At 42.0% G+C, this 27,467-nt stretch overlaps 1 protein-coding gene across 1 annotated transcript in view; it reads left to right on the forward strand.

The window, feature by feature from the left end:
• LOC143904936 (uncharacterized) overlaps positions 1-27,205 on the forward strand; it is a 40,990-nt gene extending 13,785 nt beyond the window's left edge. Inside the window, exons 2-3 of the mRNA XM_077419940.1 lie at positions 13,995-14,100; positions 21,755-27,205. Of these exons, the coding sequence (XP_077276066.1) occupies positions 13,995-14,100; positions 21,755-24,276 (2,628 nt within the window). The 3' untranslated portion in view covers positions 24,277-27,205. The remainder of the gene's footprint in view (positions 1-13,994; positions 14,101-21,754) is intronic.
• Positions 27,206-27,467: the final 262 nt, after the last annotated feature.

The following is a 27,467-nucleotide window of genomic DNA, read 5'->3' on the forward strand; positions in this document are numbered from 1 at the left end:
ATATCTAATAAAAATTGAAATACATATATATATATTCTCTTAAAAGAATGGAGATTTACGCCACTTTATATGTTACTATTAGATGTTAACTTGACATTTATCGCAATTTTATGTGCTTACTATTTTCTCTCCAGCGGTATAACGACGCGATGAAATAAATTAGGGATAAATGTCTGTAACATCTATAAATTTTATTCTCGCTAATTAGAGAGAAATATACTACGTAATATATTAATTATTATCAACGGTAATTAATAACGATTCCATACATCGCCGCTTTTGCAACATGCGAAGCAAAAGTCAATAATTAAAATGCAATTTATCATTTATATATCATTATGTAGATTACATTTTCAATTTGCATTTTCATACGATTCTCGTATATAACTTTCGATGTACTGCTGCACATTTTTGGAGCACCATTAATTCCACCTTTGTAGAAATACCAGCATTTTCGTTTGATAACGACATTCCATCTGAAAAGTATGATGCGGCGTATTGCAATTAGAGCTGCGCGGAGAAGAAATAACTTAATTAGTGATTCGCGGTGACGCAACACTTTGAATTTGCCAACGGAATAAAATAGGATCGTCGGCGGAATTGGCGCGTGGAATTTATTTCAAATGCGTCGCGTCGATGCCACTCACGGGAGCCCATATAACTTTCGTCATTCCTTCAATCAGACGTCGGACCACCTAGAATAAAAGAAACGGAGAAATTCTCGTCGATGGAAGGAGCGAGAACATGTAAATCTTGACCCCTATTCGGAACATTATTCCGACAGAGACACAGGAAATCCTCGCAAACTGCATGATCCGGTATTTGGTGATCTTGAATAATCGAGATATTTTTTTTTTCATTATGGCTTATTAACGGTTTGTTACGCTACGACGATAAAATATATGAAATTGTAGGAGTCTTTATAACAAATAACCCACGCGATATCTTCTAATTTCTGCACATAAACGTTTTTACGTGTAGCAATTTACGTTATGGCGCGTCTTAAATACGATTAGCAGAAAGCGTTTTATTATTGGCCGGCGACGCGCGAAACAATTTCCTTCTCTCTAGCTCGTTTGCCGATTTGCCGCATCGCACACTTTCGCGATTTATTTCACAGAGCGTCGTTGAAAGGCGATGAGAACGTATATCGGCTCCTTCTTTTTTTAAATCTCGTTAGGCTCTCGCCGACGAAATTGCGTTAAAAGCTCATACTCGTAAATAGCGCTTACACCGCCGCGGCCTCCCGCGTAACGTTTTTGTCTCCGCGCGTTTTCCGCATCCGTATTTTCGAGGATTATATTTGCTTCCACACGTGCCGTTCGCACGGATCCATTTAAAATCGGTCAATGCACTAGAATATTTAACAAACGATTGAGTCACAATGTTTCACCAAAATAACAAAAATGTATCCATTTGTAGTTTTGTGTTGTGTATCTTTCCATTTTTGGCGCTTGCAATTTTTCAAATTTTTCATTCTCTGTGTTTTGAATTTATATATATATATATATATGTGTGTTTTTGTTGTTTATATATTTTTATAATATAAAGTATTTTCATTAAACATCTCTATTATCGTTACCGTGAGTACGAATTAATATTTTTAAATAATCCCTTGCACTGCTATTATTTTTATTATTCTATACATGAGTTTTTTAGCTACAATAATAAAGGGAAACGATAGATAATTTTACTTCGAAATGTTTGAAATCTAATAAATTTGATTGCATGTGTTGAAATATCACTATACAGTTCAGCGAAAGTCTAAGTTAAATCGAATTATTCGTCTACAAATTGGATAGGAGGGTATGTTTCGCTAAAACAATTATCTCGACAATTATTGTGTTATATAAATTAGTATCCATTTATATTCGCTGGTTTATAATTGGTTAATTTCAAACGCATGTTGTTTGAATACTATTGTACTTTTGCTATGCTTTATACTTTTATTTATATAATATTTTTATCTGCGAAAAATGCAGATAAAGGTACATCCACGTTTTATACTTAAAAATCTTTAATACCGGAATTTATATGCCTACCGAAAATCTGTTTATATTTAAAAGAAACTATTTTATAGAATAATATAAGAAAAAAAAATATATATATATACCCCAAGTTTTTTTTATCTTGAAGAGGATGTGCGACCATTATGTATTCTTTTGATTTTGCATTGTGCTTTTCTTTTTTCACACCGTCCAATCACGATCACGTTGACTTCGGCGCCGGCGAGCCAAAGAATTGATCTCAAAACCGATCGTGAGCCTCATCTCGACGTCCCGGTGATGCGCGGTCTCAGCTCGTCGAGGACCGACAACTTTTTCTCGCTTTTGCGGACTTTTGTTGCTCGCGCCGCGTCGGCCTCTGCGTGAAAGATTCGTGGGACTGTAGATCGGTACGGTTTCGCATGAGCGCGCATATCCCGTAAGCCGGGGCCCCGGCACGATGAAAATTTCATCGCACGCGAGGAGAGGAGAGGCGAGGTAGGCCCGGGCCCAGCGGCCTGCATACGTGATACGCCTTCGTAGTTAATATAGGCCGGTTGCAGTTCGCGACGATGCGTGCCATGGTTCTCTCGTGACGCATTTTTGAGTCAGCTCGCTGGGGGACCATTTTGACGCGTATGGAAAGAAAGGGTTTGTAAAATAAGTTAAAAAACGCGGATAAGTTTAGGATTAATTATAGTTAGAGATCGAAAAAAAAAGCAGGATAAGAGTTAAATAAATTCAATTTTTTGTCAAGTTCCGATTTCTTCTAAATTACAATAACAAATATATATGCATATGAAATTTATATATGAAATCAGTTTGAATAGGATATTTTATGAATATTTCAACTTTGCATATTTTTATGTCACATTATATTATCTAACTCGTTAAATTTTTCGTGTAATTTAATCGAATAACCATTGCGCATTCACGGCGAGGTAGATATAAATGAAGCGTAACATTAACATTTTTAATCTGATAAAATTACACGCTCTTCTGCTGCTCCTGTGGTGGTTATAACACCTCTCTCTAAATCTTTTCATCATTAAAACCGAGAAACGAAAGGTTTAAAATATGCTGCAAAACTAAACGCTGGAAAATAATTCGTTTGAATGATGTCAGCGGAAATCTCTCGAATGTTAATCGCGAACGAGGGAAAACTCTTTGAAAAGAAGCTTAACCAACAGACGCATGAATCCGGAGTGCGTTTTTGCATTTTATAACGCGAGAAAAATTAGTGGCGAATAAGCGGTTTTAATTGTTCCGCTCGATTAATTAACGGCGCGATCGCCCGGCGTTTCATTCCGCGGGGAAACGTATCGCGAAAAATTAGCGATAAAAGGTTGGGAGGGCTGGGAGGTCCGACGTTACTTTACACGGTAAGCGGGTCACACGGTCGGGCGTTAAGCGCGGCTGGTGGAATGTGGCGAGGGAATTAAAGGCCAATCCTGTTATATCCTCCCGCAAGTAAATGGCCACTTTTCGCCCGTAAGTAGTCTCACGATTATCCGCGGAGTCATTAAATTTGCAGCGAGCCGGGAGGGCCGAGGTGGCGCGGAGTGAAGCTACTCCGCTGTGGATTCAATATTAGAGCCGCGCTACGAAATAAAAGTAAACGATGGAAGAGAGAGTGTGGACGGGGAATGAGGTAAAAAATACTGTGCTGATCGTATTAACCGCGAAGGTAGAACAATCGCGGCAAAAAAGGGAAGAATACGTTATATATTAGATGATCTGGATTAGGTTTGCTTTTAGTTTTGTATAGCTGTTCGCCATTTGCGATAAAAGTCATTAAATATATGTCACGACGAAAATGGATTTTGATCAAGGATATTTTATGAATAATTTTCCTGTATCGAATGCATGTTACATGAAAGGAATTTGTGTACCGCACGTTTAACGAGAGAGCTTAACGATGTGCTCAACAAATAATGTATATCATTGCGAGATAGCCGTTAAATGCTCTCTGTCAAAGATGCAAATATTTGCATGCGACAAAAAAATAGTAAAACAATTATGACAGATGGCCGATATTGCTATCTTCGAGTGACGTTGCTTTTGTAACATATTATGCGGTACACGGCGATGCAGAAATGTTTTACCGATGCAATGATACATAAAAAGCCCTGTCAGTTTTTCGTGTGTCGGCGGTCGTACGAGTTTTGTGCGATTATCGGAATGTGACATAAAATATCGCTGATATTTCAGATGTCAGAGTACGATAATCTCATGAGGCGCGCAAATTGAGGTGCCCCCGCGGGTTTTATTAATATGCGATATAATCTCGAAATTGCATCTCGCGTCGAATCCGCGTAATCGCGCGCTCTCAATCTGGTTTCCTCGAATCCCCCACGGGAGAGGCTCTCGGTATATCAAATCGCTAGTCGGAATTATTCGTCAACGCCGCCGGAACAGAACAGGCCGAGACTCGATACACGGAGAAAAACCACTTTCGTTTCATTCACGACCGGAAATTCGTGGCGTGCCTCGCCGGCCGCGATCGACTCGCGTTAATTCTCATCGACGTAGATTTGGCCGTCGTGTGTCGTGTACGCAGTCGGGCCTCGGAAGCACGCGAGCGCTCGCACACAGACCCGGCGACGAGTTCCGTGTGCGTGACACGCACCTTCGTCGACGCTGTGTGGTCCACGTGAAAGAGAGAGAGAGAGAGAGAGATAAAGTGAAACCGTGGGGCCACGCTGTCTCGGGGCCCGCCTCGATCTCGGAGTCGTTTACACGCGAACTTATCCACCCAGTTCCAAATTTGGTCCCGGCACGTTCGCCAAGGGGAATAGGACTCATAAATTCTAACCGTAACTTGTTATCGCAATCTGCTTCAACTTCTCGATCGCAAATCACTCAGCCAATGAATCTGGAACCGCGCGCAAATTACACAAGAGATTTATTCCATTTTCTCAGCGTTTGTTCACAAGGCTGCGATAAGTGAAGTAACGTGATTTTCAGCTATATCCGATTATGAAATGAAACTTAACTGCACAAAATTATTCACAGATAGAACGCAATACGATGGGAAATATGATATGAAATACCGTAAAATCTATGCCGCGCGATAACAGTGATAAAGATGAAGCCCCGTCGAAGCTCTCTCATCTCGAGTGTGAGAGCAGATAGCATCGCTGCCGTGCGCACACATGGTTCTCATGGTTCTCATAGTTTCTACCGACTCGCCTCCTCCTCGGCACATTATTTTCCAACCCCTCGAGGGAGCTATTATGTAAAACGCCTCGCATATACGGGCACCATAAAGCCGAGTGGCCTTAATTCAGAAACGTCGTGCATAATTAAAGCTCTTCCCACTACTGGTTTCGCCCGGTGCATTAAGCCGACCCGTGGCGGCTCGGCTCCCCCGCGGCTTGACTTTCCTTCCCGAACCGAATCGATCGTAAATCATTCTTCCTCCGCGGGGATTTTCGTCGGAAACCATCACTTACGTCCGTTCGACTTTCGGAGAATCGGACGGAAACGCGCCGCGCCGAGGCCCGTCGAGAAAAACCACGGTGCACTCGCACTTCTCTCTTCTTCTCTTCCTCCCTCTTTTCTTTATCGCGAGTATTTTAATTAACGTGCGCTTATCGCGAAAATGGCCGTAAAATGCTGGTTTTCAACGAGTTTCGAGACGATGCCGAATTTCATTTACGCGAGGTGCAAAATTTACACCTATGGTATTATACATCGAGAATTACGAGATCAGTTTAAGAGACATGAATTTTTGCGTTCAAAAATACCAATTATCGAGCTCGCCTTAGAATATGATGAATTTGTCCCATCACTTTCCCGCTGTTATATATTTGATTCGTGATATTCGCCTTGAATTCATTTCCGCTACATTTTCTCTTTGTACCTTTCTGTTCTCACACCAAATTACATTCGTGCTTTCAAATCGTATCTCCTAGCTGGCAAATTCTCGTTAACAAACGTAAGAACCGATCTTCTGGAATACCGCACTCTGGAATTGTACATGATTAATGCAATTCGCGCATTCAATAAATTTGACAATTTCTTAAACGAATTAATACATGATTTCGTGAAAATGGAATGTTTATCTGAAGTAATCTTGATGAAAAAGTGTTGAGAGTAAGAATTGAGGATGGCAAGAATATCGAAATAAAGGGATGTTTGTTCTCTGCTAATTCAGGCAAGACACCGTCAGACAGCAATAAAATATTTTACGAAAGTAATTAAGAAATTAATTAATATCGACTTCTTGAGTATATTATATTTCTATGTTCGTAGAATTTCCAGAAACGCTTTGAAAGACATCTTTATATATTAAATTATGTCTTACGGAAAAACTTTTTTTGTTAACTTTTCAAGAACCATTACCCGTCCAATAATCTCTTTTCTTCTCTTTTTCTCGTCTATCAAGCACAAGCACTCACTTAAGGATAATTTTTTCCAGTAAGATGGGAGAAGCGATCGCCACTTAGTACAGTTGGTGATTTTGTCTTTTCTTTCCTCTTAGAACATCCGTAAAAAGTGCATTAGAAAGGAAATGGCTTCAATTGAGCACAAAGTGGAGTACGTCTCGGATGTCGAGGGTTGAGACAGATCTGTGGCTTTTCGACCAACATCTTTCTGCAGGTATCGCTGACTCAATCTCGGGAGACGTCGTATCGTTCTTCTCTTATTTGCGCTCCTATGACGTACGGTCACTCGCGCTCGAAAGAAACACGTTACGTCGTGGCCCTGCGGAAACATGAAGATGTACGTCCGCATTCGTTTCGCACGCGTCGTAGCGAGGCGAGAGGTGTGCGTAACCCCTTAAGGGAATTAGTCACGGTCGCGTTCGGCCGGGTCCGGAAAGGCGAGAAACTACCTGAACAGATCTCGCGAACGGCTGGCCGTCACACTTGAGCGCGCGCGGGCTCGTTGAAGAGCCGATAATTGCTTCCTCGCACCTGAAATTAGTAGTGGTCGCCAGCGCCTTCGTTCACACACGCGCTTAACCCTTGTCCACAACGTGCTCCGAAGTCCCGATGGGTTGGTCTGCTTGCCCTCGGTGTACCCTCCCCGGACTTACCGAATTTCTGTTCTCTATCGCAACTTCTCGTAATGACTGCTTCTCTCGACCAGCTGGGTCCCCGCCGAATATTCGATTTCTCTCAGGAAATTCGATTCGATTAATTGCACGACAACTCACGCACGGCCTCGTGGGACAAGTAAGAGCGTCATAACGTTAATGTCGGTAAATCAATGGCGAACGGTACGTGATAACGATTGTATGAATATATATGCGCCACCCAGAAATAGTTTATAGGTTCAATTAATCCTTCATTTTCTTTCATCTTTTATTTTTAGAGAGAAAGTCAGATAAAGTGATTACCATTAATCAGCATCTATAGGAGCACAGTATTATAGATTAAAATATTAAAATAAAATACAAATTATTATTACTGTTATACCGTAACAAATTATTGTTCGAGAAGAGTTATTAATTAACGATGCGTGCCTTTAAGAAAAAAACTGATAGGAAAATAATTAATTATACGATCGAGAAAAAATGTTTTGTATGGTCGCGTTCGCCGTAATACTTTTTCTAACGATGTAAACGATAATTATACATTGTACAAGCGCTTTTGTGAGAAAGGAGAGTCATGTAAGGCAGAAAGAGAAAGAGAGAAAGAATTCTCCTTCTATGATTGCGCATCGTCTCGGAACTTTCACCTGCGTCGACGACATAATATGCGGTTTACGTGTGCTGATTCCCATAACGATCTATGTCGGAACACGCATGATTCATTGGGCATTCATTTAATAACGTGCCAAGCGGCAGTTGCAATTAGTACATCGCGGAAGATTGAACATTTAGTGAACATTAATCGGCGCGAAAGTGTTCACGATGCTTTTTTACATCTGGCAATATAATCTCTCGTATTATTCGTACACAAGTATTTTTTTTATAATTTACAGTATTCTGAGGATCTTTTATACAATATACTGTATAATATTCTATATCTATAGGATATATTTTTAGATTTTATGTAACTACAATTTACTCTTAATATTATTTAGCGCATATATATTTGTGTAACATATTTTTTTTAGTATGTAGCACTTAATACATGTCGTTAATTACCTCATTTAATCCGCGTTTTCTTTTCGAATGGATTTGTTCATTACCGGCACATTATCTTACTTTATTCACCCGTTTTTAATTCACTAGGTGGTGGTAAGCTCAGTTCTCCGACGAGAAAGTACCAGAGCACCGTCGAGATTCTTTCAAATGGAAAATAGCGTATATAAGGTTTAACGGCCGGTATTTGCATATTGGAGCATCGTCAGTAATGCCTAATTGACGCCCTCAGCGATGCGTTAATTTCTCGAAGACGGTCCTTTTAATCGATCTCGGTGCCACAAAGTTCTCGACGCGATCCTTCACGTTCACTTTTCTCCGCTTCTTTTCTTCTCGGCCGTTTTCTTTCCTCTTTCGGGCGTTCTATTCACGCATAAATTAACCCCGAGCGAGCCGACGACTCCTAAAGCCGCTGAGAGGAACCGTATTTGGCGAATGAAGTGAAAAATGAGATGTCCGCAGACTGAATTTTCGCCCTGGCGTTCGTAACTTCGCAGGATACGAGACATTATGGAGTTTCGGAGCTGCAACTATTATTCCATCCGTATTTGGAATTCATTGCCGGACTTTCCATCGAAATAAGTTCAAAGCAAAATAGCGACATTTATTTAAAAAAAAAAAAAAAAAAAAAAAAAACCAAAGCTTTTCAAACGGAGCAAAGCAAAGTTGAACTGTGAGGAACGAAAACTGTTAGAGTCTACTTAATTTTGCCATTAATCACGAACAAAATAGGAAATGTCTGATTGTCGACGAATTTAGTCGAGCCGATTTAATTAAACAATTGTCAGTTCTTTTAATTTTGCGGTCGTAGAATTGTGTCAGATAAAATGTTTTCAGGTAGACAAGTAAATTAAATTCCGTTGTATCAAAGCGCGCGCGCGATCAAAGCCGAACGTCGTTTTTCGATAATTATGCTATCCGCGCCATGTTTCATGGTAGTTTTATTTTCTACTAGTATATCTATACGCGCCTCTCTTATCGCAGAGGCCGCGGAATGACTTGATCAATTAGCATTAATTGCACGGTGGAAACCTGTATCTCGCACGTCCTTTGACTTTCTCCTCTCGGACTCTCGTCTACGACGGACAGGAAAACGTGAACATCCATGCGCGTTAATTATTAATTAATGATCGTTAGAGCCCGCGAGCGTATCATCCAGATGTGCGAACGCGCTGGAACGCGCTCGTGCCTCATCGAGTAGATGTTTATTGCATACTCACATAAATACACGCGTGTAATTAGCTATGCGTCTATTTGATTATATGAATATTTATAAAATATGTTGCAACGTATTTATAACATATATGTAGGTTTACAATATAAAAAATAAACAGGATTGTAGATGTATTAATCTTAACTTGATCAATGTTTAATTTATTTATTGGGAATCATGGATGAACGAATCACTTAGCTATACAGGATAGAAAATTTGTCAAGTTCATTTGAATAAGAAATAGAATTCCGTGACTCTAGGCACTAAGATGGTTACGGGGATTAGTATTTTTTATAATATCTTATACTATCGTAAAACATAACTAATTGCCGTCATACGCTATTAACATACTTCAGAAATTTCGAATATGTGTATCAGATTTGTGTTCCCTCCGACCTTTCGTAAAAATTTCTACACCGAATTGTTAACTTTCCTTCTCTAAGCATATATATATATATATATATATATATATATATATATATATATCTTTCTTCGTGATCTATCTAAGTGATCTCAATATGTTTAGATTGGTGAAATTATTATAAAACCGCTATTATCAAGATTCTTATCTGTCTTAAAATTCTAATTTCGCATCTAAGTCACGAAATCTCTTTACGTTTTGTCGGCATGATTGGGAAAGTCTAATATTATCGAGGCTATCGTGATCCTGATTCGATCTTCAAGGTCGGATGTCGCCGATTCTAAAGGCGGCTTCGCACAAAGCGGTCCCCTTTGCCCATTCGCCCGACTGTTTCGCCTCTCTCTTTCCCTTCTTCTCTCTCTTTCTCTCTCTCTTCATCACGCTCTTTCTTTCTGGGAATCTCGTTCAAGAGAGCAGGAGATCGGCGCCCGGAGCAGCGTCTACCGTTAGCACGTGTGTCTCGTTAAGCAACTTTCAGCGAGCTTCCGTCCTGCAAAGGAGCACGCAGCCCTTTGTCGTGGTCCAGTTTGTCGCGTCATGTGCAGTAACGTTTAGCAGCCTAATCAGAGCAGCAAACTCTCGGGAACCCTGTCAAATTTTCAATATTGCGTAGCTCTCACTTAGATCGTTATCCTTAGATTTCACGTAAATTTAGTGAATTATATGTATTTTGACATCTTTCGAAATAAATTATGCGTTATTTTCGTGAAGTATCTCATCGATCTTTGAAATGAAATTTATATTTAGTGGTTTTCATCGTACAAGACCCCCCTCCCCCCCATATGTTCTAATTATGCAATACAATTTTTGACGTTTTTTTTTTGGAGAATCATATTAGGCAATACCGCACTTGAGAGAACATGTGTACAGCTTCAATGATCGGCGGAAATGATTCGTTGATGAGCCTCGAGAGCGAGTCGATTCATTCGCACCTGACGCGGGTGAAAGTATCATTGTCGATGCGAATTTACCGATAACGTTCGCACGCTCGAGAATTTTAGCCATTCCGAGTGCATCAAACTCTGGCGGTTTAACGAGTCGATTAACGGACGTAGACACGATCGAAAACTTTTTTGCTTTTTCATTTTTTTGCCTCGATGTAACTCAAGCAAAAAATCCATTTACATTCTTTTGAACCGCTTCTTAAATAGATGTAGACAAATATTACGTGCATAAAATTCTTGACTGACTGTCGAACGTATAAATTTAATCGGATTTGCAAATTTTTTATGCGTACTAAAATACATGTTTAAAATAAATTCGGAGAATGCTTCAAATTTATTTTAATTAAATTATTTTTTAAATTCAAGACGACACTACGTATTATTTTAAGAGGACGATATATTTTTAAAAACACCTTATAATTATTCGATGATTTTTCTTTTTTTTGTCAAAATGATATGGATATTAATTGATTGAAATCCGACGTCTCTCTTTGAATTTATGATTTTACGATAGGTGATTTTATTTATTTACTGACAAAATATTTTTGGAATTATTATGAAGATTAGCTTTATACTAATAAACGTTACATTTAAGGATACACATGGCACAGCGCTGTCTCGCGATCAGTCTCGCGAAGACTATATATACAGGACGCTATGTTTCATCACAGGACAGGATATCCTACTTTCCCCAATATGAGTGCATTACTCCTAGATTATGACAGGTCTTCGATGTCTCCGAGCTATAGATAGCCGCTTATTAAATCATTAGTATGCGAACCTTCGAACGGATGTCATGTATTGCTATAACGCGCGTCATGCCACTGTCTTGTTCGTCTGAAGCTCACGTGAAGAATATCTAAACTGTCGCTTTATATATGCGAAGTTGGGTGTCGTGTTCGAGTAATAACGTGTACTTCCTTTGTATCGTGAAGCCCGAGAAATTTAGATGAACGATCTTCTATCCATCTTTCTCTTCCTTCGCCAATTGAAGTAGCAAGTCCCCTCTGTGTGTACGCGAATGTATAATTTTTGCGGTTAGGAGTGACAGTGACCCAGCCGCCACGGCCACTCGCGTCTGGCCCCGCTCTTCAAAGACTTTCTCGACGTGGTCGTTAACAGGTACGATCGAATTCTCGTCGATCGATGAACGCTGAAGCGTCTAGCCCCTGGGAGTTGTCCTCGATCTTGCTCAAACATACGGTTGCTCGTACGAGCCATTATTTTTTAACATGCGTAAAGATGATACGTAATTCATTTCATATTTATTCTCTACTAGATGTATAACTCTAATTTAAACAAAAAGAAAATTAAAGATTCGAGTAAAAGTCCGAACTTTGACGTTATGTAGTCCGCAGAGATTATTTCGGAAACTTTGTGTACATACCTATAAATATATGTATATACTGCAGCTGCAGTATTATGTAAAAATCGAGACTGAATTTCCGAGACTGTCAAGTAATCGCGTATCTTTAATCAGATTTCGTTCGGTGTAACTTCGTTATCAGTCGAAGTTCTCTCCCTCTCGGGGGACGTTCACCGATTCGGGAAACGCGGAGATTCGGCGAGGATTCTGCACCTACGCATTCGCGTTTTCGTGGTCGTGGGAATGTAATTTTGACGATTCTGCCGGTCGATTGGGGCAGGTCATGACCCGTCGGAAATTATCCCCGGCAACCTCTCGCGAGTGGCGGAACGGGAGCCTTTGGGGAGAGCAGTTAAGTAACAACGATCTTTACGACTCACTTTACACGACATCGAGATCGCTCCTCCACGGCGTCGTTGTAAAAGACACATTGGTCCTCGCTCCGTATATTACTCGGCGCGAAATGGCCGGGCGAAGTGTGCCGGTTTGTCGAAAAATGTAGTCACGTCGTGTTGTTACTACGACACCTCTGCCTGTTTTACGTTTCGTCAAAGTATACCGTAAACTGTACCCGCCATAGTTACTCGCATATTCATGGCACTCGTACGTATCGATGGGATCATACAAATTATTTAATCCATGTAGTATGTTCACGTCTGTGTCGTTCGATGAATTTTTCTTCAGAGGCCTTCCTATGCGTTGAATATATAAATATTCGGTATTTTGAAACAATGTTAGATGCTGATACAGATCCGTTACGTGTCAAACGTTTTATATAATACATTTTCGTACACATAATCACTGACAGCACATTGGCAATGGGACAAGAGAAGTTATGAAAAGGATACAAGAACTTGGCAGCATTGATAGTGCTTTTTGGCACACGGCCTCAGTAGATGATTTACGGAGATGTGCAAAATGCTTGAAAGGACGTATATGCATATGACGTAAATACGTCAGATATTTATTTGAATTTTTTCCACATTTACATAAGGATTTATATCATGCAAGGATTACATTACAAATATGGTGAGTATTAATGTATCAAAGATTCTCATATATCTATATCATTATCGAGAACAATAATCAACGTACTTGGCTGACTTTAATATTAATTTCGGTCGTTACACTTTGGATGTAACATTAAACAGCAAATGGGTTACTCGCGCGATTACCGTAGAAACTAGTATTTTATCCCCTTATTATCATGCAGCATGCTTGACCGTAGGACAATATCGCGAGTTTTATTCCGCATCGTGGGGCAGATATTATTTCGCGTGCGCGTATTTACACGGTTGTAATTAATGTCGAGCCCATCATTCTGGCCATTGATCGCGTCGACCAACTGCACTCTGGATACCCAATTAGACGAATTAATCACATTTCTGCAATCGCGTAGCCATGTTGCAGCTTTTAAACAATGGGGAACATGCTACCTACCGTTCACGAACACAAACGCATGTACCGATCGTGTTTATTTCGTTCCGTGGAGATAAAGCAAAAAACTCCCCGACGAATAACGCGCGCTTTTTAATGCCAAGTACGTAAGATTTATTTGTCTTTCGAAATAAAAGTGTCACGATTCTCTCCGCGGCACAAAAACGTCCCATCCCTCCATAAATCAAATTTTGCGTTCTGTTCGTCAAATCGGTAGTGTCGAAATCAATTTAACAGATGTAGTACAATAACAATAGACTCTGCAATACATTTTTACACAGATAATTTGTCAGAAATAGAAAAATCGATTTAAAAAAAATACTATATAAATATTACGAAATGATTAAAGATCGTAGAACTTTGATGGTATATTTTTTTTATCACGATGGTCCATATCAATATAGAGCAAAACGCAAACGATGATCGATATTTGGATCTCTGTGTCTGATTCAAAGTGGCCGTTGAACAAGACAGAAAGCCGCGTGATGTGATTATTCAGCGGTTAATTCAATCCGCTTCTTGCTGTTTCAGATGATGCCGAAGAGATTGACCGAGCTATCCAGGTGGCTGTTGCTGGCGGGGCTTTTGTGCTGCGCATCCTGCCAGAGCATACCGTCCCCCTTCGAGAATAAAACTGGTAGGTTTCGACCGTCTATTTTGTTCTTCTGTCCTAAACATGCGACGTAACCAGTATGTGCCCTGCAGAATATTTTCCGTCGGACAAATGAGGGCTCGAGGAAACAGCGAGTCCGTCCGTGTGTTTACTATTGTAGGATCTCTCTCGTCGCACTGTCATTATTTTTGTACGGTCTTGTGAAAAGTTCATTCGTGCGGAATTCGACCCTCGCGCCTCGGTAAAAGATTCACCACTTTGTTTAAATCAAACGTTGATGTAAGAAAAAGCATATGGTATTGTACTACGACATACACACACACACATAGCGTTTCTATAAAATAAAATATTAAAGCTCTAAATATACGACGATAAATATCAAATAATTTTTATTATGAAGCGTGCGTAATAAGCAGCATAGTTATCAATGGGATGGTACCAGTTCATTATATAACTTGAGATAAACTATATCTTTAATCATAAAAAAAAAAAATAAGATTTACGAGGCAGCCACGATGTTAAAAAACAGTGACATATATTTAAAACTTTAAAAGCATGATATAATACACGATATTGCATACGAGTCTTTATATTAATTCCTTATTTATAATTACACTTGATTATCTCGTTGCATCTTCCTTTCCGATTCGGATTCGCTATTCTGTTGCAACGACAAATCTTATCCGTTGGATCATGTTTGAACTGCAAAAAGTGCTCTGCGGATACTTCGATCGTCGTATTGCGGGCACGGAAGCTGCGGGAAAAAGGACCCGAGCTGGCACGTCGAAGAACGCGACTTCACGTCGCGACGTCGCGACGCTGCCGTCGCGTCCAACGTCCCGCTGGGAATCCGATTTCGTACTTTTTGAACTGGAAATTGGATTTTGCAATTTCCAGAGCGGTGACCAGCGAGTAGTAATTCGGCAAAACCCGTTATGAAGATACATGCATTATTGTGTCCGCGGTTCAGTTGACCACTTTACGCTCTGTCCAAAAAGAATAATACAGATTTGGACAGACTTGTTAGAAAATACTTATTCGCGGAAAATCTTTTGCTAAAAGTGGCGTAAACACTTTTATTTTCGAGTTCTTTACGTCTGCGCGACAGTGACCTGTTCCATCTTTATCTAGCCCTGACGCATTGCGGTAAAATGAAGAAATAAAGAAACAAAGGGAAGAAACACACAAGTCGATGAGTACGAGACGGAAATGTCACAGTTTGATGGCAAACATTTTATCTAACTCATTTATTTATAAACTTGATTAGTGAATTTATTTAATATAAACAGAGACAAAGAAAATTCTAATGATTAATGAAATAAAGCATATCAATTCGGCACATCCGTCCACTTTCGCTCGAAGAAGCTGCCAAACATTACTATTAATCTCGGTATAAATCTTGATCAAAATTAGCTGCACGTCATGCGTACGCGTCATTGCACACGCGTGTGCGTCTCCATACGCACGTATCAGTGGGGCGGGTCAGTGGGTCATTCTACTCGGTGCTAAAAGACACGCACGCACGCACGCACACACGCGCACGGCTGAATGTGTCTTCGATTAATTCGTGTAACGCGTCACATATGATTTCCGATCGACCATTGTCATCAATTTTTTGTCGACAGTTTTTGTCTGGCGTTTAATGTGATGTTTATAGTAAAAGGAGTGAGTAATATAATTAATGATTAAATTTCCACACATGACTATTAACGCAATAAATCCATATTTTTTACGCTGAAAGTCTACATGAATAATTTACATATTTTGAAATAAAATTTATTTAAGTAAACCAATCCAAAAATGTCATTATATAAATTGTAATTTAATCGACATTATTTTCATTCATTTACTTATTTAGTTAATTCTGAAAGAGAGTCTATTTATGATTCTAAACCTTCGTAAGATTTTTCTGAAAACGTGAACTTTTAGACTTATATCCTTCTCAAAGTTACAGGTATATTAATCATTTTAGCACATTTTAATTTATGAAGTTCCTTATTTGCATAATAGTGCCGGGATAATTGAATTGCCAGGGCTCGCAGAAAACGCGACGTCCAATTGCGATCGCTGAAAGTTTTCGTGCGAGACTCCCCGCGTGAATTGTAATTTTTAATTCGCTCCACGTCGGGGTAACGCGTCGGGAAACGGCGTCCTAGGCGGATTTCTCGCCTATATAGGCGTCTCTCGCCGAGCGTTGTTCTACTTTCAAACAACAACGTCTGACACAAAAGTACGTGAAAATAAGCGCGGCGCGCGCGCTTTTATCGCGCGCGCTCACAATAGCCAACTTTGCATTTAACGTCCCTCTTAACCTTTGCACTTCTCCGTCGAATGCGGCTGCGAGTAACTTGTCGACCCAACATCCTCTTTCGCACATCGCGGGACTCGCTGATCCGCGAGAAAAATCCGCGAAGGACATGATTAATTCCGTGACTGCGCTTTTTCGCAGTGTAAACATGTACAGCGCCCGTTACATTGTTCGTATAATCGATATCCGCTCATTTCTCTAAGCGACGTTTTGCTTGAAATACAGAAATATTTTTCGAATTGTCGAAAAATTATATAAAATATGAAAGCACGGTGGACGAGCGGGATTGATAACGAAGTAGAAAATTGCGCAGATATGCACGAATGTTATATGTTGATTGCCAGTTCAAAAATTTAAACGATTAATAGCTGTATGCTGCTCAATGAGAAAAAACTGTACAATTTATCACGTTCAACTTTTATAAGAGGAGAGAATGATATTCGAATCCCTGCTCTCATCAATATAAATTTAGCGAAATTATCGGCTTCCAATTTTCCAGGGGATATTTCCGTCAGTTTTGCTAAATGTTCCAATAATATCTATTACAACTGAAAGTACATCACCTGAAGGTATTGCGGCGGGGACATAAATTTGCGCGAAATAGGAGAAGTGTAATATATGCTCAAATATGCGTGCGGGGCATATTGGCGAGACGGGGAAATTAAAAGGGAGAAGATACGACTGCACATTTTATACGCTCGATTTCATTCGGCATTGTACCATTTTCCAGCGACAAAAGCGGCACGGGAATGCGGGAATATGTGTCGCATAAGCGTAATGCGTACAAACGAGCGGGAAAATAATCCCACGCGCGCGCATACAGGCAAAAATATAATAACGCTTTCGGTGGCTTTATGCATTTGGATCGCAGCTATGTTATGCTTTTCACGCTTTGTTCGGGTTACGGAGAGATTTTACCGCTTCTTTTTTTGCATTGTACTTGAACGTTGCGAGATTACATGCAGTTATGTACAAACATAAGAATTTGTTAACAATAAAATATATAAATTGTATACCTGCTCTTTGAATCTTAGTTAACTTCAAAAGTGAGATAAGTTTTTAATTATCACGCAGATATATCGCTTAGCATTTTGAGCATTTTTAAATAATGCATTGTACATTACAGTATAATATAAAGCTTAATAGTATTAACATGAGCGTTAATGATATGAGATTTCAAGTTTTGTTCTCGATTTATCGATTACATCGCCATGTACTTGGGTCGCTTTGTTATCCGCGTTACATCGCCGTTTTACATCTCGCACTGGAATCTCCCGAACTGGAGCGATCATTTGCATAATAGGAAGAAACAGCAGCTTCATAACAATCGCCACATTTTATCTCGTCGGCTCGCTCGCCCGGCTCGCATTCACGTCTGTCTCAATTGAAGCTGAGAGACATAGCCCGCGCGTTTCTTCAGTTCCCGCGCGCACGTCACTTCATTTTCAAACAATGACGCGTGGAGCTCGGCATAAAACTGAACGAGAGAATAAACGCGTCGCTTTTAGCATCTGCATCCACATCGCTGAACTTTTCTTTTTGCGTCCGCTGCGCGCTCTCGCCACCTGCATTCTTCAGTGATTTCATAAAAGCGAGCTTTTTGGTCAAAGTTACACCGAATGCACTCGCCTGGGCCGTCTTTTTTTGGCTAAAAATTTTAGGACACGCGACAATGTATGCTTTCGCGGTGATTAAAGGAACTTGGAAACTCCTTGATAAAAAATGTCGGCCCGAACACCACTCGATACAGAAACAGAAATGTGAGCCACTGTAGCGGGAATACGGGCGCAAGACAAATGTCCATTTCTATGATTCACAGCGTCCCCGACGATGCGTGCGTTTCCGGCGGTAGTGCATTTCTCTTAAAATAGTCTCTTACAGCGCTACGCTTGCACGCCGGTAAACCCCGAGGCGGGTGTCTTTCGCTTTTCAACAAGACGTCAGGCGCGTAAGGCTCAAAGCGGAAGATTGTTGAAGGATAGTTATACACATGTGAGCGCTTTCGTATGAATTTTAAATATAAAACTGGATCCAGACCAAGCAAACAAACGCGAATAAACCACACGATTTGCTTCAATGAGTATGAACGGCGTCACGAATACTAGTGGCGCTTTTCGCATTCATTGAAGCAAGTGCTCGTTCGTTCTCGTTTGCTTGATCTGGATTCGGATTAATGAAATGCCCACACTTCATCTTCAAGATAACTTGAGCATTTAAATATTTTACGATATTTAAATATTTTTAAATGTTGCTAATGTTACAAAAACGTTGATCTTACTTAAAAATACATTGATATGAATTAATTATACGCGACCGCGACGTCGAAGCAATATTCGTGAAAAATAGTCGCGGAATTCTGATATATATATATATATATATATATATATATATATATATACTTTAAGAAAAAGATTTAATATAGAAGATTGATTTGACATTTATATATGCATTCATTCATACATATATGTACCGGTGATGGATTTCGGATGAAATTTGCGAAGGGCGAAGATTTAAATCCCGGATTCGGATGCGCCCGAACGAAATCTTCTAGCATATAATATTCCCCGAGAAATTACTTAGGCGTCACCTGTCCCCTCGTTTGAAATATGCTCGCGCAAAACTGCAGAGGTCGCGAATCCGACCGTGCATTATGCAGACAGGTAACACGGGAGGAAGAGACGGCGCGGCGGCGAGCGCACGAGCCAGAAGAGCTCTGATGACCATCCCGTATCCCGTGTCGTGAGCGTATATTCGCGGAGCATGACACGTGTATTTATGCGACATGACTGGGGAATACTGGCGCCTGCCGGCTGCCGTGCAGCCGCGGGACATTCCGACACAGCGCCAGCGTCTCGCATTTTCGTCCCGACGACGTAATGCTCGTTCGTACGTCGTAATGAGGCACCGCAAGGAAAATGACGGGCAACGACGTTTCTCGAACATCCGCGCGTGCACTGGATGCGACTCTAACGAATGTTATTGAGAGAAAGATTGTTATTACTTTTGCACTTAATATCTTTCTTTCTTTAGTTTATTGCTAAATTTTGTTTAGACGACCGACATTAAGCAAAAAAAAATTTTTTTTTTTTAAATTTTTTTATCTCACTTTTTTTCCTATAAAAACTTGTGATTTTTGTATTTTGTAAATTTGTGGACAAATTGTTGTTTTATTTTAATTTAACTCTCACATCCGTACTTGAATCGCACGGGGTATTAGCGTTATTAGCGTTCGTTCCTGAAAGACATGCTTGAAAAATTTTATTCCCGTTTGAAATGTTGTCACGGGTGAACATCCGTCTCGATTACGAGGGCGAGATTTCTCTCGGCTCTCGGAGCTCTCCCGCACTCGAGATGTCAGCGGTACTTCCGTCAGCGCGGCGCGCGCGCGTATATGGCACATTATGCATCGCCGCGCGCATAGCTGACTGCACCTGCGGCCTGCGCGAGCGGCTTTAATGTCCGACGTCTACCGCGTTTACGGCGCCGACCGTAGAGATAGAAACGTCGATTGCCTCGATAATGCCGGAGAAAACGTGTACTCTCGACTAGCCATTATCGGGACGTTTTCTCGCGAGATATTGGGCGTACATGCGAGCACGGTGAGCGCGTGTGAGCGGCGACGTCCGCGCGTATGTTGTCTTCCTCGGTGTCCACGTGTACGGGGTCTCGCGCGAAACCTTACCGTCGTACGTACCTACGCGAGCAACATTCGACAGCGTTCGTGGCCAATTACGGTAACGTTACACGTCGAAGTCCTGACTGGGAATTAAATGAAAACCTTGTCATTATTCTTTTTACAACTCGGCCCACTTGCGAATGCTAACCGCCGTACGTTCGTACGTGCTAGCGAGATGATCGCATGTCTTTCGAGTTGTTGGAAAACTTTGTAAAATTAATCGCTGGCAGGATTCCCGGGGCACTTTCCGCGAAGGTGCCTGCCTTCCGGCTTTCCAGGGAATTATACATCCTAATTACCGTGCCTATTTCTCATAAATCGCGAGGAGATTGTTACCGCTTGACGAACGGTCGCTGAGGATAGCAATCATCGCTCGACGATAACTGATCGTTATGGGTATACTATACCGCGGTCGGCCGATGTCCGTCAACACTCGGGCATGCGAAGCGAAGGCGCCCCATACGTCACCCTTCGACGTTGAAAAGATGCGCTCCTCCTCCTCTCGGCGAGACTTCGTTAAGGTACTCTCTTTCTTTACTCCGCGAAGACGGGCCTTCATCGTTTTCGCGGGGATGGGTGGTTCGTGCCCGCTGGAACCTCAGATACGACGCGACGTGAATTGCAACTTCGTAACAGGATCCTCCGTGACGTACAGGAAAGCGGATGTATATACGGGAGGATGGACTACTTAATGTTATCATCCTGGGTGGCTTACGCGTTCGTTCGCATCGCGCTCGGAAACAAAAGTGGCATTGTCCGTCAGGCGGAAGATTTTTGCCGTATCGGATGGAACGTTTACGCGAGAGCACTTAATTCTATTTCTTTGCGTGGATATGGAAAAGAGAAATACGTAAAAGTATTTCTGCAATGTCATTTCCTCTTTCAACTATAATAATAGTCAAGTCTAACACTTGTGATTTTATCTATTTGTAATATTCGCTGAAGAGTTACTTAAAACATCTTACAATATTTTTTTGCGTGACATACATTATCATTCTAATGTTCGACAATTTAATGCCGAACGTTTCCAAGGAACAGGTAATTTGAGATAACAGATTGAAGTCGTCGTCTATAAACTTTATTGTAGATTCCCTCGGAGTATTGCCGCGTGATGGGAAGCTATACCTGAGATATCGAATGGTCCGCGCCATGTATACGACGTCGTCTAGCTTGACGATGATGTTAAACGAAAGTGCGGGCGCGTAGACGACGCTCGCTGTTGTGCGCCGGTATCACGTATTTTAGAAACGTATAAATTTATACGACACAATAACTATCCGCGCGCGCGATATATTGTATCTCATCGAGCCGGCCGTGGTCGTCCTCTCACTCGCATGTGCACCTAGCACACCTAGTGTCCCATAAATTTATGCAGCCTAGAGGATCGTGACGTTAGCAGTGCCGGTAGGATAAATCAATCGGGCGAGAGCGCCGTGTGAGAACGCGCGCGCTCGAGAGAGGGTTATAATAAAATTAAGAACAATTAATCACGACGACGGGGCTCATTACTCAAGGTATCAAATTCTCGTTTATGCGCGCCGATTCAAGTATAATTGGCTACTCTCTCTTTATCGCCGGTCTCCTCTCTTATGCCTTTCGCGCGTCACAGTGAGACGAAGGTTTTCGCCACTGATCCGCGATGTGTTCCGTCGGCTTTAATCGGTCACGATGACCCTCGAAATTTCTGTTCGCAGGCGGCCAGAATGACAGCCGGCCGCGGATATTCTCCCCTAGGATGGACTATGACGAATGGACACCGTTGGGACGCGGCGACCCTCTGAAGAATAATCCGACTTTCGACTACGTGCCACCGGTTCTCGACAGGGTACAATACTGGTTGGACTCGCAGCAGCACACAACGGAGCCGTCGTCGAAGCGCGATATCCTTGTGCTGGGTGTGACCGCGAAGAAGACAAGCCCGAAGATACCTGAGCAGTTTCTCAAATTCGTGGACGGTCCTAAATTCACGCGGACCGGTAATCAGGATTCGATCTCGTATAGGAACGACTTCACCGGCAGCAACGGCGCTGAACCGCCCAAGATCGTGCGCACCACTAGTTTCCGAAACGGCTTGATCGACTACAGAAATCAAAATAGACTGCAGTCGTTGCCGGCCAATTACTATCCGAATTCGTATTACAGTCAAAAGATAAAGCCGTACACTATGATGATGCCGCCACCAATGATTCAGAAAGCCGAGACGTCTACCAGTTTCAACGTCGGCGTGTTCAAGGACAAGATAATCGGTTACCCGGATACATCATCATCGTTTAGCACGCAGACGGAGGAAGGCCCCGTCCTCCAGGATACTCAGTATTACGGAACGCCCTCCAAAGATTATGGACGCTACTCCCCCGCACCTTCGTTAAGACCGTACTCCACTTCGAAGGCGCCATTGAGTAAGATCGAGACCATCAAGAGCATCTACGTACCGTCCGCGTCGCAGAGCACAAAGTCGAGATACGAAGCGACCACCGCGCCGTCCGTCTCCTTCGAGAAGTCAAATCTAATATATCAATCGACGCAAACTCTGTCTGGTGGATGGCTCGGCAACAATGGACCTTCTTCATCCTCCACGGTATATCCTCTCGATGTCAATCAAGTCACGTGGCAGACCTCGGATTACTCCAGAGATCACTACGAGGTCGATCATCACGCCGCGGCCTCGTCCAATCACGAGGTCGTCGTTGGTCAGAACGCGAACATTATTGTGGACGCCAATAAAAACGAAAATGAGGAAATTGTTGTAGGTCAGAAGGAGATCAGCACCGAAGCGACGTCTTCGACGACGGAGAGCGTCGCACAAACTTCCACCGCCTCCACCACGACTACGGATTCAACCGAGCAGGAAGAAGAAACCGTGACCGATGCGCAATCCTCGCAAAAGATGCACATCGTTGTCGCCAATTCGCCTTCCAGCATCATGGATCTGCAGACACACGAAGCAAAGAAGGGTCCGGTCGCCGTAGTAATGCCGACGAATTATATTGAGAAGAATTTCTCTGCAAGTTCTTCAGATCCACTTACGACGACGCACAACAATGCTTGGGAGAATCCCACCACGTCCGAAATGACAAAGACGACTCACCAAGCGTCGAAGTCTCAGTCGCAGCCGGTAAGAAACGCGATAACGAGCTCGCCAATTTTGTCGGAGGACCATCCGTCCGCTTCCTCCGTGCCGAACAGGATGATAGCGCCCTCACAGTTTGCCCATCAGCCTTCACATCCACCATCCGCTCCGATAATGCCTCCCAGACACACAGATAGCTCTTCGCACATGTTTGTTCCTCCACAGGCGGCTTCTCAATCCATGATGCGTCCTCAGGCAAGACCGAACACCATGATACACTTTATTGGCAGCATGCGTCCCGGTTTTCGGCCATCCTCGCCGGTATCGATGTCTCATGTGTCGCCGCCTATGGCGCACATGCACGCGCCTTCCATAAACAATATGATGATACCATTGCCAAACGTGGAACAAGCTCATCAACGACTATCTCAACCGTTCCCCGTGACGTTCACCAGTCCACCATCGCCGTCGACTTTCAGCACGCAGATTCCCGGATCAGACGAGCAACCGATCGATCATCGGCCGTCTCGATTACCCGCGACAACCGTGACCACCTCGCCGTCGTTCACATCGACGATCTCTACTATGGAGTACACGCCTACCATGGACTATCACGAGAGCACAAAGTCCGATCAGTCGCCTCTGGTGAAGATCCTCAATGCGGAGACTTCAAAGATGAAGACGATGCTTGCGCCGTCGTCGACGGTTCCACCACGAACCACGACCGTTCCGAGTCTAACCACCGATCCGATTTTTTCCCATTACAAGCAACCAGCCAAGCCACTTCGCGGTCCGATGTACCTCATTATTCAGGGTCACTCGAAGGTAAAGACTTATAAACCCACGGTGAACAAATACGGGATGCCCGTGGAGAACAACGAGATCGTGGAGAGCGCGACCGAACGGCAACTGTCCAAGTTGGAACAGTTGATTCAGAAAAATACAAAGAATGGCGCCGTTGATCTAGCCGCCGAGAAAAGAAAGCTGGAAGAGAAGGCGCGCGCCGAAAAGCACGTATCTTCGAGCCAAGAGAGTCTCATGAGCCTGATCGAGAGTGGCTTGAGTGGCTTCACAGTGTCACCATCAACGGAAGCGGAGGACGAGCATCGCGTGTCCAACTCGGTTACGAGCATCGAGATCAATTAAAGATCCGTTGTTTGCGACAGTTCTCCAGGAGGAACAAACTCGACAGGCGGATACTGGAAGCTGGGGACATCCGCACATGGGGTCCTCGTTGCGCGTTGGCAAAAAGGCAACCGCCGTTCTCAGTAGCAATGAAATTTTCTTAGGAACGAGATCGATTTATTCGTTGCTTACACGCGGTTCATATACCGTAAGTCGTTGGGTGAAAATCGATGGCCGATCAATGTCGTCGGACGCGCATGAGATGGGAACTCGAGAGGTTTCATATAGCAGACCCTCGCAGCATAGGAGCTACCTGGAAGATATGTATAACTACAACACGCTGACAAATGAGATGTCGAAAATTTACGTTATTCATTTTATTTGTCGTTCCGTGATATATTGAGTGCCTCTATATATTCTTTAATACCAGACAGTCTGAACGAATTTATGTATTTATATAAATGTGCAGATAACGATTGAGTTATGGTACCCGGAGACGAAGTCTACGGTAAGCGGATATACGAATGTATGTTTATCATATTGATTATTTATTCAAATTATCGAAATAATTCGATGTTTGGTCACGCCCATCGCATGTAATTATTATTGCATATATATAATTGTTATATTTTAATGCATACGTCATGATCATGCATAATTTAATTCTCAGATTTAATTAATTTAATTAATTATTTATTTTGTTTTATATATAGGTTATTCTATTTTATTTTATTACACGCGCGTTGTGCAGGTGCACAAAATCTTGTGTTACAACTGTAATTCGGTTTGCATTGAAACTATAATCGTGCAACAATCGAAATCTGAAGCAATTAGCGACGCAATTAATGATATCTTTTTTTTCACTTTCGCATCAATGACTCATCGTGTGCGCTATACAGGATAGCGAATACGTGAGCATGTTCCACGTGCCGAGATTTTTCAAATAATTTGCATATGATTTTTGTCGGGAGAAAAGATCATCCTCGCGGATCTCTCGCAAAATCACGCTACGCGGGGCGCAATTTCGTAGGCCACCTCGTAGTTTCTCGTCATTATATGGAAAAATTGATCATCGTTCGTTTTTATTTCGTTTGCTCGAGATCGATTGTCATTCGCAGTGATAACAAACTCTCGCTGTTATCACTAGATAACAGAGGCTCAACCAGACAGTTCTCTTCATGTCCTGCCACGCTTTCGTCCACGATAAGAAAAGCGCGCCAATTTCATATGTGCCAGTATACATAATTACATTACATATATATATATATATATATATATATATATGTAAAAGCGTAATTACATATATATATATACATACATACACACGTGTTACACGCGTTACACGCGGAATAAGCGATCGTTCAACGATTCCGATCGCGCATTCGACCCGCTTGCGTCCTCAACGGTTATCGCGATCGCGAATGCAGCGAGTGTACGAATTGGAATTCGCGTTTCACTCGCTGTTTTATAGCGTCACTCGATTCGCGTGCGCGCTTTCTTCCGCAATCTAAATATCGGACGAACTCGTTTTACGATTATCACGGTGCGATATCATTGCGGAACTTTGCCTACATAGCTATCAATGAGGACGTAAGACCGCATCTCAGATCGACTCTGGACCGGTCTGCGCGATTTAATTGCGCCGCAAACGTGAAACTTATGATCGTGTGTTATATGCGTACAATAATATTATTTACCGTACAACGTAGTTGAACAAAAGAAATACAGGATGTCTCAGAAGCAGCGGATCTCTTGGACTAGATTGACATTCCTTTCATTGTAATTTTATATTCTTTTATTTTAAATTCCCAAAATTTAATAACATTAAAATAATGGCTGAAAGTTAATTATGTAAAATCTTTCGTTGATCATCAATGTTTCGATATTGGAGCAGATAACTTTATCTGTCTCTCGCGAGAGAAAGCCGCAGCTTCCAAGACATCTTGCACGCGTATGACGTCGATGTAATTTATAGATTCGTGGATGTTAAGAATAGGTTTCTCTTTAGTATATCATATTTATTGCGCTAGATACAGAAATCGAAGGTGGAAAGTCGTAATCAGTCGCTCCAACATATTCAATCCGTCGCAAACGCATTTTATTTTAGGTCGATGCTTTAATATCAGAATTTTTCGTTCTCAATTTCGTTTATTTACACTACGATCTACTTATTTATCGCACAAACGCCCGACAGAATTTACCCATTTGTCGTAGACAACTGCGGATCGCCGGCAGCAAAATTTCTCGATTCTCGTAGTTCTCACATAGATATCATCGTCCTTTCCTGCACCGTTAAAATCTCTATTCGTCCCCTCCTCCCCCAGATAAATTCCCCGTCGAACAATGAATTACGCGAAGCACAAAAACAGTCGGACTCTTGGCTGTATAAACGAGAATGGCGACGACTTCTCTTCGTTTTCCCGTGTGTCTACGGGCTCGAAAAGGATTTCAACGGCCTTCGATTCGAGGTTTCCGCAATGCTCCGTAAAACACCCTACACCTTTAGGCGCTACGACGAAATTTACATTAACACTAGTCTTACATTCTACCAGTTACCAAACATATCGCGTATGTACTAACAGCTCACAGATTAGGTATATCACGACCCTCTTGCTCGTAGCGATCGTAATTAGGCGTAGTCGAAGTTACGCGCACTCACACGCAATATATATACTCACGCACAATACACATGATATATAGGTATATGCATATATATACATATTACACGTATACGGTGTATTTATTTATATAAAAATAAATTATATATGTATATTTTCGCGGCGATGTGAGCGCGCCCGCGCGACATTGCGATCATCCTTATGCGCATTCAGCGTTACGTTCGCACGCGGGCACGGCGTGCATTAAGTTTACGTACGATAAATTGTACCTGACGGTCACGCACGCGTTCTGTTGATTCTTCTGTTTTATTAATAAAGCATCTTATTATCGATCCAAGGATTCCTTCGTATCCGGCGTATCCCACATACCGTCGCTGTTCTACTAAGCACGGAGGAAACTGACTGCAACTTGAAGGAAAGGGAATCGATCGCGGCGTTCAATTATATCCAATAGTGCGATCGTCTCACAACTGTTGCAGTTGTCTCCTCCGGCTTAATGTATGTATGTGTGTGCATTTGTGTATACACGCCGCGTTGCACGCAGCAGTCATAAAATTACATTGGGATAATTGCTTCGTGAGTGCTCACGAAATA

This window comes from Temnothorax americanus, unplaced genomic scaffold, assembly GCF_048541705.1.
Source record: "Temnothorax americanus isolate GAGA-0224 unplaced genomic scaffold, ASM4854170v1 Scaffold6, whole genome shotgun sequence".
Lineage (NCBI taxonomy): Eukaryota > Metazoa > Arthropoda > Insecta > Hymenoptera > Formicidae > Temnothorax > Temnothorax americanus.